Source organism: Brachypodium distachyon, chromosome 3 (genome assembly GCF_000005505.3).
Source record: "Brachypodium distachyon strain Bd21 chromosome 3, Brachypodium_distachyon_v3.0, whole genome shotgun sequence".
NCBI classification, from domain to species: domain Eukaryota; kingdom Viridiplantae; phylum Streptophyta; class Magnoliopsida; order Poales; family Poaceae; genus Brachypodium; species Brachypodium distachyon.
In genome coordinates, this window is record NC_016133.3 from 52,432,648 (window position 1) to 52,445,751 (window position 13,104).

Genomic DNA, 13,104 nt, shown 5'->3' on the forward strand with positions numbered 1-13,104 from the left:
TTATGTGAGATGTCCAAATCCAACCTAACTAAGACCAATCGGTAGTTCGGTTTAATTTACAGGTCTCGGCAACGACGACGGCGGAACAGTTCTCTTGAACAGTTGTTCGACAGGCTTATTCCAGTTCCATGCATGTCTAGGACGTCTAGGGGGTCTAGCTAGGGAGATCGGTACTATAATTAGGCTCGCCTGTTTTGGGTTTTGTACGGTCATGACAGGCTGACAGGCTGGGTGTGTGTGTATCGCAGCCGTCCAGAAACGTACCAAAGCATACCGGACCGGTGATGCATGCGGCGCATCGTGGCTACGAGCTGCCGAAAGTGGGAAGAAGCAGCATCAATGCGTGTGCACGGGCACGGCGCACTGTTCCGTTTACATACAAGCTAATTCGTACGTGCCTACCCTGATGCGTCGATCATATTCGTGCATATATGGGTCTATCTGCCGTTGTACGAGAGGGATCAGACGAGGATAGATACACGACATACTGCGCGCGGCGTGTGAACGGGGAACTCTTGCGGCTTAAAGTATCATTATTAATTGGTCGGTTCTGGTTGCTTTACCGGTACTTAATTCTCGCGTGGGCTAGAATCAGCTTTTGTGATCTTGTGAAGTCTCAACGTTCTGTGACTGACAGGGACGATCGACGTTAACACGGAGTACGTAGTGGTGTCGAGCTGAGGTCGATAGGCGCCCGATTTCAATAATGATCGAACAGTGTAAACGGCGACACGTGCGGATGTCCATGGACAAAGCAGCAGACAAGAAGTCGTTAGCATGATCTTAGGTTGGATATCCCGACCCCACCTGCATACGTACGCTGCGCTCTCACGGAAAAAGTGTGGGACCCACCTGGCCCGTGGTAGTACCGCATCATGTTGCGCTCACGCATGTGATCGGCTCGATGGGGTTTTCGTCCCGACTAGCACTCTAGTACGAATTTTGAGCCCTTTTCCTGGATGGAGGTACAGTGTAAAAAAGCCATAAAGGAGTCTTAAAAAAAACCAAGCATATATCTAAACGTTTTCTAAAAATAGATACATCCATTTTTGCGCAACTTGAGACAAGAATTATAAAACGGATGGAATGTTCATTATTTCTTTCGGTTAATGCATTGACACAACGCACAAAATGTAACTTCAAAAATTAATTATCTATCATTAAACTTTAAGAAAAATGCATTTTATCTATTCATTATTCCCTTTGGTTTAAACATTGATATTTTGAATATTGACACAACACAAAAAATGTAACTTTAAAAAATAATACTAAATTGTTGTCGAAACGTTAAATGTATCTAGACAGCTTCTAAGAATAGATACATCCATATCTGGACAAATTTGAGACAAGAATTTAGAATCGGAGTGAGTAATTGATTAGATAATGTGGAACTTAAAGTTGTGATTCAAGATGTTGGATCGATGGACGTGGCGCTATTTCGCGCTTTCCCATCACAAATTTGCTGCAGTGAGGCCCGCCTGCTAAAACTTCCCGTAGGTTCTGCTCTGTGTCTCCAATGATTTGGTCAAAGCACCACACTGTTCCTGCGTCGCCACCAAATGCATATATGATCGACAGCACGGACGGCCAATGGTTGAGCTGATCATGTGTCAAGCGGAAGCGTTAATCGACAAACGAAGCTTTAAGGGGCTGTTTGGTTCGTTACCCGAGGACCATGCCTGAGAAAATGAGCTGAGACTAGTCCGAGAAGTTGATGATTTTTACTTGTACAGGCATGCCTGAGACATAGCTATTTGGTTGGTGCTGCTGACCTCACAAATGCTAATACATTTTTAGTAGAAAAAGCTGCTGCATCATGTGTTGTGTTAGAATTATCCTTGTGTTGGCATAGGTGGGTTCTAACGTAGCTTTGATCAGCCGGAGTCAGGCCTCCAATTTCGGTGGCCTGAACCAGGCTAACTGCGCTGTCAGGTCCTTCAGGCGAGGCAAGCAACCAAACAACACTCAGGCAACTCAGAGGAACCCATCGGGCCATGCGTGCTTGTCTCAGGGCAGCAACCAAACAGCCCCTAATGCGTCCATGCATGCAGGCATGCGCGCATCATATATCCCTTTCTTTCCGGACTACTCCAGACTAGTATGTTTAACGCGGAAGCACAGAGCGACGCTATTACCTGATTACACACGGGCACAGCTCATGGTACGCTTAATTTGCCTCTCTCTCAAGAGTCTCCCTCTCCTTTTCTTTTCCCTGTTGTAATCACACGACAAAATGTCCCATCATCAGATTGAAAGAAAACGCTAGTACGGAGTACCTTTTTCCGTCCGGCTGGCCGGGATGTGGATGGATGTCCCTCGTAAACCAGTGCGTACGTGCGGCAAAAGAATTCTTCAACGGGGAGGGCGACGAGTCAGGAGACGTATCCCTTTCGCAGCTCGTTCCGTAGTCTTACACGGGTATCTCTCACTAAGCACGAAGCAAGTACTAGGTTATAGGTTTTCTCACGTTGAGTCAACAAATCATCAAACTGCAATAGTCCCTTCAAATTATTCTGTAGCTCAACCAGCAGAAGCAACAACAACAGTTCTTCTCCTCCCATCTCTTTCCCTCCGTTCTTGCGTCTCAGCTTGCAATCTCAAGCTCCTGTACGTATTCTACTGTTCTGCGCGCAGGGTAACCTTTAGTTTCTGAAAATGTCGTTCAGAGAAAATAGCGCGTGCGCAGGAACTAGGCAGGTCGATTGGATGTACCTACCGGATTTATCATATTTTGCCGTCTCGGCCGCTGGCTTCTCTTAGTCAGAGTAGTATAGCATCTGAAACATTCTTCTCCGGTCCGGCAAGTGAGCGATAACGACCGAAGATTTCGCCGGCCGGCCACAGGTTTCGTGTCCCTGCTCCTCGTCGCACCCTTTTTCCGCGTTTGGGATTTCCGAAAGCGATATTGCTCTCTTTTTTGCAGGCAAAGAGATGACATGATGTTATTGCTGCTCGGTCCATCGTAGCAATCAGAAAATGTTGTGTGTTGTATTGAAATGCAATTGAACTAGATGCTGCAAAGATATTTTGATATGCTAATCAGCAGCAGAAGCAGCAGTTTTCTGGTTTACAATGAAACTAGCCGGAAGACCATCTTTCTTTCTTTTTTTGACAGCAGCTGGAAGCCTGGAAGGCCATCTTTTTGTCGTCAGTTAAAGGGAAAGAAAAATTGGAAGAAAAAAAAGAAGAAGCTGCCAGATATTACTGCCAGCACAAGAACTGCATTAGAGAAGGGCCAGACATAGTGGGCAGAGACAAGGCTTTAAGTAAGGTTTCCAAAAGAGAATTTCCTCTCTCGGATCTCGATGTGAGAAAGTCCAGAGAAGTAGGTTCAAAGATATCCCTATGACTATTTCTTCAGATAATAATCATCACCAACTCGCTTTGAAATATCCCCTTTCACCAATAGTTGTCGCTTGAAAAGGTGAAGCGTGCTTATCAGACCACCTTCATATTGTTCCTCCATGAAATGTCCAGAAAAAGAACATACTATTGAAAAGCAGATCTGTAAGACCTAATGAAAACTATCTTGTATGGTAATAGCAGGAAACAAGACAGTAACTTGTTCATTCTCCAAGTCAACAGAAAACAAAGTTGGGGAGTCCCCGCTACGTACAACCCACATCAACATATACAGAGCATGCCGCCGCGTTGTTCATCCGACGGCTTCCGAGCACCTATTTGGATGAAGCGATATGAAAAGCTATCTTGTATGGTAATAGCAGGAAACAACATGAAGGTGGTCTGATAGGCACGCTTACTTCACCTTTCCAAGCGACAACTATTGGTGAAAGGGGATATTTCAAAGCGAGTTGTTATACATGACAGTAACTTGTTTATTCTCCAAGTCAACAGAAAACAAAGTTGGAGAGCCCCCGTACCTACAAGTTGGGATGTAAATGGGATCCTGAGAAGACAGGCCATGTTCATTTCTTAAATGTTTTACTTCCTCCGGCCGGAATTACTTGTCGAAATATTACATGTATCTAGATGTTTTTTAAACATAGATACATTCATATTTACACAAATTTGAGACAATTGATATGAGTCGGAGGGAGTAATCAAATTTTACTCAAAGTATGAATAGGAGATTTCAGAATTGAACTAGAAGTGCCCTTTTGTGGGATCCCGTTTGCATCCCTACTTACAACCCATCAACATACGTGAGCATGCCGCCGCTTTGTTGTTCCGATGGCTTCCGAGGACCTTTAAAATTTGGATGAAGCGATATGATGGTTAAATCTAAAGTGCTGACATTCACCCGATTAGCAAAAGAAAAAAAAACGGATTATCAATATCGATCAAAGATCAAACTTACTATACAAATCCAAGTCACTTGTTTCCGGACCGAGGAAGTACAAAGTTACAAATTCAATGTCTTGTTTGGTTTAGAAACAAGGGGCGCTTGTACATATTTACGTTTTCATTCTTAACGCTACGTGATTCACATTTCGCAAGTCTCCGCGATTATGATCAAGCAGACATCAAGCGAAAATTACACTACGCCTGAGAAGAAAATCAACATAAGTACTCCAACATCCTCCTGAGGAGAAAATCAACTGATCATTTGCCTCATTTCGTTGTAGGCTGGTAGCCAAGAAGAATGCGCAACTCAAAGCATACTTATTCTTAATCCTCATTTCATGTGATCATTTGATTAAACTCGAAACCCCGAAGGGTCAATGTACATGAAAGAAAAGGAACTAGTAGGAAAGAAACAGAGCGCAGATGCTCTGCTCTAGACATCTGGGAGGCACCCTCGCGGCGCACTTATCAATTCGTCGCAGACGCCCATCACCGGAGTAAGGGCAGCAGCGGCCGGCAGGCGGCAGGTAGGTTCGCCTCCTGCGTCACCGGCGCCTGTGGCCGCCGCCGCCGCCGTTGTAGTGGTGGCCGTCGGCGCGCTCCCTGGACCGCCGCGAGTGCTGCTGCGGCTCCTCGTGCTCCCGCTCCCGCCTGGAGGACGACGGGCGCCTCTTGAAGTGCTTTTCCTCCTCGCTCGACTGCTCTTCCTCGTCGTCGTAGTCCGCAGCCGCGGGCCTCCGCCTCTCGTTCTCCTCCTCCGCCATGGGGGCCGTCTCCCTGTGATGGCGATGGTGGCGATGACGGCTGTCGCTCTCCTCGGCCACTGCAACGCCTCGCTTGGACGAAGAAGACGAGGAGGACGCGAGTGGCTTGTCGGAGGACGACCTGCGGCTGCGCTTGGCGTCGGAGGTGCTGGCGTCGCCGGGGAAGCTGATGCGGGAGAAGACGCTGGCCTTGGCCTTGGCTGCCGCTGCCTTCGCGTGCTCCGCCTCTTGCCGCGACGACGCCGCCGCCGGCGGCGGCGGCGGGAGGGGCTGGTCGTCGTAGCGGTCGGAGGAGGAGCGCTTCTTGCCGGAGCTGGAGGACCGGTACGGGGAACGACGCGACCGCCGGTCCGGGCTGAGTGACCGCGGCGGCGGCGGCGCGCGGTCGGACCTGTCCGCCTCGGGCCTCGGCCTCTGCATGCAAGAGAAAGCAAACATGGGACCACAAGTCAGAACAATGCTACATCTAACTTCTTTTTTCCCCCGGAGACTTGTCCAAGGTATCCAAGTCGCACGGTCAACAATATTTAATGCACAGCCTTGAGCCTCTACAGCATAAACTACGGAGCATAGACTAATCCTACATAGTTTGGGAACGTAACCGTAATTTTACAAAGGCACATCGTCGTCGCTTTTATATAGCACCGTGATCCCCCATGCTTTTGCCTTTCGCACATCACATCAGGAGAGAAAGAAAGATAAAAAAGACAATATTTTATTTTTAAAGCAAAACAACCAAAAGGCAAAACGAGAAAAAAATTCTTAAGAATCCCATCCTAAGAAAATATAAAACTGACGAAGATATAATAAACAGATGTGTTTCTCCCAGTTTATCGATGCCATCCTGTAACCCAAACTGCAACGAACACACGAAAGGCAATGGGAAGGAGACTGGACTCTAGGAACAGGCAGTGGAACAACGACAGGTCTTCGCTGCCACACAACTCGGACCAGCGACTGCTGCTTGTGTGACCCCGAGAACCTGAGCACATCGGCCTTGCCGGGATTGGCCAAGAACACTGCCCAGTCGAGCTGGCATTCACTGCTGCGAACGCGTGCATGTAGAGGAATGCAACAGAGTGCCTTCCTTGTTCGGTAAATATCAGAATCGACCGTGGTGAAGGCGTTGTCCAGTGCTGCTGACCTCTCCACTGCCGCTGCCGCCGCCCACAGGTTTACCATGGGACTGATAGTGGTACATAACTTTGCAAGATAATAGATTGACGGGAAAAGACATACATCCTTAGGTCTCATCGAGGTACTATCGTTTACGGCTCCTGATGATTCCTTTGCTTCCCTTCGATACTCCCTGTCTCGGTCTCGGTCCAGATCACGGTCTCGCTCCCTCTGCCTCTCCCGCTCCCGCTCCCTTTCCCTATCGCGGGAATGTTCACGCTCCCGCTCCCGATCCCGCTCCCTGCATATGTAGATTAGCATTTAATAACTCAGTGAAGAAAAAGGGACTGAAACAGCCCAGGTCCTCTAGCTAATTAACTTATCAGTATCAACAGTGTCTGGGAGAAAGAAAAAAAAGCCTTCAAGAGAAAGGGATCAAAGTAGCAAGTTACCACAACACAACTCACTTGATGAAATAAAACAGTTCAAACAATACATGGAAAAGAGAAAAGCAATCATTGGTATCAAAAACTTAATAGACTGAAACACAACCAAATGTCGATTAACCTGTGCAGGCCTACTACATTAGCCTCCAAAAACATGAAGATCAATACAGGTGGTGCTAAACTTGGATTGGTTAAAACATTTTTAGTTATTTCACATAGTCCAGATAATTAACTGAGGAAGAAGCTTCCAGGAATATGGACTTTCATGGCACGAGGAATTGCACTTTGCAGAACAAGTGGCAAGTTGCTGTCACTCAAAACATACAATCTACTTAACACCTAAATGAATTTTTTTAAGCACATTAGGGAGTGACCCCATAATTCCATATAGAAGCATATAAGAGGTCCTGAAGTACAGAAGAAAAAACACAAGCACCTAGCCAACTTGATGCAGCCAAAACAACAAGATGTATAACAGGGTTTAGTTCAGGGCCATGCTAACTTATTAAGATTATGGGCTAACTAACAGAACCAGACAAAGTTGAAATTGGGCACAACTAACCCCACACAGATCATATACGAACTTAAGACTATATCACATGCTTCTGAATTCTGATCAAGAGCATAAAAGGATCAGAATTTTCTGTGTGAGGCATTTTAGCCCTGATTTCACACCCACATTCTGATCATTGAATTATGTTTGAATGGTCAACGTGGGGTTGCATATACTGTTGTTCAACTTAATGATATGAATTGTGATTTACGAAACAAGCTCTCCCTCCCTTCCCCAATCCTTACACAAGTAAGGAAACCCAATGTTCAGCTCCAAAACCGTGCTTGACACCCTTGAATTCTTCCAAACGGTGCAGAAAAAGAAAAGAAAAAACTCTTTTTACTGACATCTAACTGAGCTTGGTATTGTAGGAGGATGATAGTGCTATCTAACTGACCGAGCCATGCTGAGCTTAGCTTATCATCCTCATTGCCAACCACCCTCCTACAATACCAAGCCCAGTGTCCATACGAACTTACGAAGAGCAAGCAGATCCAGAACTTCGCACCTTGATGTGAACACAGTCCAGCTTTGTCTTCTGTAGTTTCTAATACTAACAAGGATCAATCAGGAACCCCTTTCTTATCCCTCCGTTTAATTAGTACATTTGAGGTGCTGATATTCTATAAAAGATTTCTTTAGAGGGTAATTACACGTAAAGGAAGGGAATGTTGTATGTGCTCTAAACCTCTAGTTGGACGATTTGAGCCTGCAACACAAATGTTTTTTTTACTAGATGTTTGAAGAGTGGGTTTGAGCCCTTTACTTGTGCAGAATTTGGATATGTTCTATCAGGGCCACGAGATTGCTGGACAAGATATTTGCAACAATGTATACTCGAGCAGGAGTTGGCTCGTTGTAACTCAGATTGATTTGATCTGCTTCTTTTGCAGAGCACTCATGCTCATGCAAGCCCAAAGCTGGCAAAGGAGTTTAGGCAATTAAATTGTTTCATTGAGGGGAACGACCTTATTTGACCTTGCCATGCAGAATGCATGTCAGCCTGAGTCGCCACATGCTCAGTCTCCAGGAGACGTTTTAACACTATGCTTGCGACACTTGAGGCCAAGGTGTGCATGGGACCACGCCTGATGTGTTGGACAGCCGTCTTTTCCCCTTTTATTTGCCAAATCAAATATGTTATGTTGATGATTGTGGTGCAAAATCAAAACAAAACCAGGTCACAAGACACATGAGCATAGGGGTATAATATGTGGCATAGGGGTACCACTTATAGGCCAATGCAGTAAATAAATCTGAACTTAAAAGGGAACTGATTGCATCATGTTGTAAAACATTGAGTGAAAACAAAGCATATGATTCGAAGTGTCCAAGTTGTAGGATGTTGAGTGAAACTAAAGCGTGTGATTTGAAATGTCTAATCACCTTTCATTGAATAGGTCCATTTCACGTCTCCTCCCATCAGGTTTCCTGGGCTCAAATTCGTCCCTTCTTACAACTGGAGGTCCCATGTTCATTCCCATATTGTTGACTGCTAATTCGGAAAGGTCCCTGAAAATAGATTATTCAGGAGTTTCATCATTTCAGCAGTGGCCAACTGGCCATTGTAATTGCCAATCTGTAGAAAGACGAGAAGGCAGGTATATTGCAATCTGCTTCAAAGATGTTAATATGGCCATAATACTCATCTCCCACCCAATTGTTGAAATACTGCCACAAATTTAGTAGGTTATACATTCCGCTAAAATTCCACAGGTCAAAAGTACGTCCATACATGTATTATTAGGCATGTACAAATTCCTTTACAGAAAATCAAAATGATGCTAAAAGATATACCTAGGAACTGTTGGCATCATGTATCCTGGGGGCATAAATGGATCTTGAGGGAGAACTCCACCACCAAAAGGATCAAATGGACCTGGTGGATAACCCATGTATGGCATGGGACCTGGAAATGGTGCACCCATGTAATCCATTGGCAATGGCATCCCTCCTCCCCAGTAAGGATTAAAAACCCCTGTTGGACCCAAAGGCATTCCACCAAAATTTTCAGCTCCAAAATCTTGATAATTTCTCCATTGCTCCTCGCCTGTAGGTACAGTAAGCAATGCCTGAATAAGTACACCTAAAATGAAATCCAACCAATAACAGTGCAACCAAACAAATATGTCAATGTATTCCTTTTATGTAACATATCGTCGTGTTTGTTCGGTGATCTTAACTTACCATTCCCTGGTGCACGCACCTTCTTCTTCTTTTTCTTCTTTACAGCTGAAGCCACCAAAATAATCTCATTATTTCAAGGAAAATAATCAGTGTAAATATCAAACAAGCACACACTTCATCGCCAAAATAAAAAAAAAGGCGAACTTTTGGCTAATTGGACACAAAAAAAGTTAGAAGTCTCTATCAACGAAATTCTGCGGTGAGGTCACATCAGTGGCAAGGGTTAGCTGAAAACTAACAGGACAGAAAGATTATCACCTTGTTCGCCTGCAGGCAATTTTTGTGGTGACTCTTTTGCGACATGAATTACTTCTGGCGTTTTTTCTTTTTTGACATTTTTAAAGTTCATTGTCCCTTCAGAGACATCTGGAATCGTGGTAGCCTTCTTATCTGAAGAACCCGCATCAACATTAGTGTTCACTCCACTATGGCTCTCAGCGTCTGGAGATTCTTCTATAGGCGTCGGTGCTTTAGGCTCTTCCTTTGAAGCAGCAGAAACAGCAGGAGACCTAATCCTGGGTTGTATAGGTAGAGCCGACTCCATGTCTGCGCAAGATACTATCGTTATTAGCTAATTCTTATAGACATATAATGTGATATAATTGATAGATATGTGCACCTACCCTGTATTTGCACCATGCTTCCCGGATTTTCTGTACTGCTAGTTGGTGGTGCCTCTAATATGCGGCTGATGGTTTCTCTTAGAGTTTTATTGGGGAGAAGATCATCTGCTAATATGCTTGTGGCACCACAGACACACATTGACTTGTTAATTATGTAGTCCCTGATGCCTGCCAGCAAAACACAGTATGTCAGCCCACTGAAAAGCATGTTTGCTTGAAACTTGAAAGTGAAGATGAGAGGAACAGGAAAAATGCAATGCACAAAAATCCATACAGTAAAAACATATTCGCACAATGACAATTGTGTGTAACAATAGGTTCTTTAAAGCACAACTCACATTTATCACAGAAACTCTTAAAGCAGCATTTACTAGTTAGAACAGCATCCTTCATTACTTCTTTACACAACGGGCAACGCAACTCTGGTGGGAGATCACCGACAGAGCGAGTGGTGGGTAGGCCCTCTATCTCCCTCTCAAAAGCAGCTCTGTCAAAAAAAAGAAAGATTGGTGTCTGCCTCCAAGTAGATGCGGCATTAGTTGTTTACAAAATTAACTAAAATAAGTAATTATACTCACTCATTTGGCTTCAAAACAGCACCAGCCCCACTAGGCAATGCATACGAGCCATCTGGAGTTGCCATCAACATGGATCTTGGAATGCCGGTTGGGGGTTTCATCCTTCTCACGTCATATCTAGTATCACCATTTGTTGGACAATGTTGAATGAAGTGGCCTGCAAAACAACATTGGTCAAGTGAAACAAGGCCTAATGTTCAATTGCTGAAGATTTGACAAGTGAGCTACATACCAGGTACTTTACATCTATGACAAATATAGCCAGGAGGAGGTGCCCTGCTTTCCAGCCGACCCAGTCCCCGTCCTTAAGAATATCAAAGCAGATAAGTATAATTAATATAAACGCCTCATTTCAGAGTAACTTCCCTCACAAAGATGGATGCCATTTCTAAGCTCTACATAAATCTTGTAAAAGAAACAAAGAAACAGAACAATGCATAAAGGATTACCAAAACCACGGCCAGCCATCATTCTCCCGCCCATCCCTCTGCCATACCCTCTTCCAGAGCCATACCCATCAGGGATTTGGCTGAAATTAAGATCATGCAGTTAAATGATTACAGAAACATCATTCAATTTGTATTATTCCCTTATGTATAATAAAATAGCAATTCAGCCAGTCCAGCAGATTACTCACCTATAGTCAACGGCCGATGTATCAATAAGGGCTTGTATTTTACTATCTTCATCAATTTGATTTTCAGCAGAAGCATCAACTGCATGGCTAGCAGGCTGAGAAGGAACCGAATCAGAAACATATAAAGAGTTGCCAAACTCATCATCCCACTCAGATTCTTCAGGCTGCAATTTCAATACCTTAAATATCAGCCGAGTAGCTCAAACCTCCAAATGCACTTGCAGTGGAAATTACTGTAGGGGATAAATAGTAACCCAGAGTACAAGCTATTCTTACAAATTTCATAGATGAATCACCAAAAAAAGCGCTACCAGCAGGCATGACTTGTTCTACCTTATTTTCTGCAGCTATCACCCTGCAAAAAATGGATGTGAACCTTAAATATGATAGCTGATAAGGAGCCTTAACTCCTGATATGGACCATATTCAGTGACATGATACCGTCAAACATACAAACTAAAAATCTGCTAAGATGGCTCATGTGTATTTGGCTCTGATGCATGAGGATTGTGGATTATCAGGCATGACATGTATTCGGTACAAAAACAAAGAACAAGACATGAAGACGGTACTGTTCTGGTTCAGTGACGATTGGCATCCTTGGGCGTCCAGGTATCCGGCGAATCAATACCGAAGTGTTCTTTGGTATCATGATGGATTCATCAGCATATTCTGAACAAACATCACAGGAATAACTTAATTAAGCACATCAACTGTATAACCCCCATCCCAAATCCCCCAAAAATCAAGATATTTACATTGCAATGCCTCACAGAACAACCTGGTACGATTGCTTGCCTACTGTAAGCAAACAAACACATAAATTTCATCGAAAAAAAGTTACTAGTCTTCAATGCACTACTTGGTTCATGTGCTCGACATCCCAAAAGACATAGAAACTACTCCATTAAACTTTGCAAACAAAAATCAGGTCAAATTGTCAAAGAAAAATCTTCACTGAGTCTAGGCTCAGACTATAGTTAACCTCCACGTCAACCCTGTAGGTCATGTCTTAGAAAGTTCAGAACATTAGAACATTTTGAGGCAGGCAACAAATGAGACTAAGCTAGATAAGGCAATTTCCAGACATCTTGAGTGCATGGATCAAACAGCCCATAGCTTACCTTACCGAATTGAAAGCATTATAACCTGGGCTTAACACAACATTATCTAGCAATAACATCTTGTACACATTCACCCACACAAGAAATCAAACAAACGCTCCCGTTGAGAAAGAGCAAACCTTCGTCAGTCTGCGCATTCGAGATCATGAGGTCGAAATCAGTGCCTCTGCCAAGATGCTTCGACTCAAAAATCCTCTCCTTCAGGTTGATAACCGAGATGAATTGCCCCTCGATCGGGATCGAGTCATAGTCTCTGGCACTCTTGAACTTGTAATACACAGCCATATCAGGGGCGGATCCGGATCTAGATGGTGTGCCGGGTGTGCGCCGGCACACCTAAACTTTGTGGTGGGCGGTGAGGTTTAACTACTCAATGGATGTCAAAGCAGCGTTAGAACGGGAATGGCGATGGCGTGAGAGGCGCGCGGGGTGTGGGGGGTGGGGCGGGGGGGTGGGCGGGGGCGCGGGGTTCAGCCGTCGGCGGTGGTGCTAAGCTCTACGGCGCGGCGGCAGGTCTAGGGCACAGCGGTGGTAGACTATTAGAGCAGCATCGGGTCGAATTGAAGCTTTGCTTGGGTAGGTCAGGACTCGGGCGATGAAGAGGAAGACTGGAAGGGGAAAGAATACGGGACGGAGGAGAGGAAACCGTGGTGGAAGTCTGGAAGAGGAGATGGATCTCCCACTCTGAGTAAATAAACTTTCTTTAGGATTATAAAAGTAAATAAACTACTTGTACATGAGGAGGTCTTTTTTAAGACCAGTTGGAGTTTA

The 13,104-nt window shown here is 44.7% G+C and overlaps 1 protein-coding gene across 1 annotated transcript; it reads right to left on the bottom strand.

Moving 5' to 3' along the window:
• Nucleotides 1-4,544: 4,544 nt before the first annotated feature.
• Nucleotides 4,545-12,669, bottom strand: LOC100823388 (E3 ubiquitin ligase PARAQUAT TOLERANCE 3). The gene is made up of 15 exons (XM_010237514.3): nucleotides 12,453-12,669; nucleotides 11,782-11,881; nucleotides 11,486-11,564; nucleotides 11,210-11,373; nucleotides 11,022-11,101; nucleotides 10,805-10,876; nucleotides 10,573-10,729; nucleotides 10,333-10,481; nucleotides 9,995-10,162; nucleotides 9,630-9,917; nucleotides 9,372-9,416; nucleotides 8,982-9,234; nucleotides 8,571-8,696; nucleotides 6,309-6,486; nucleotides 4,545-5,483 (listed from the first exon to the last, which is right to left on the bottom strand). The coding sequence occupies exons 1-15, from the start codon at nucleotides 12,616-12,618 to the stop codon at nucleotides 4,851-4,853; spliced, it is 2,658 nt and encodes an 885-aa protein (XP_010235816.1). The 5' UTR covers nucleotides 12,619-12,669; the 3' UTR covers nucleotides 4,545-4,850.
• Between the last annotated feature and the right edge of the window lie 435 nt (nucleotides 12,670-13,104).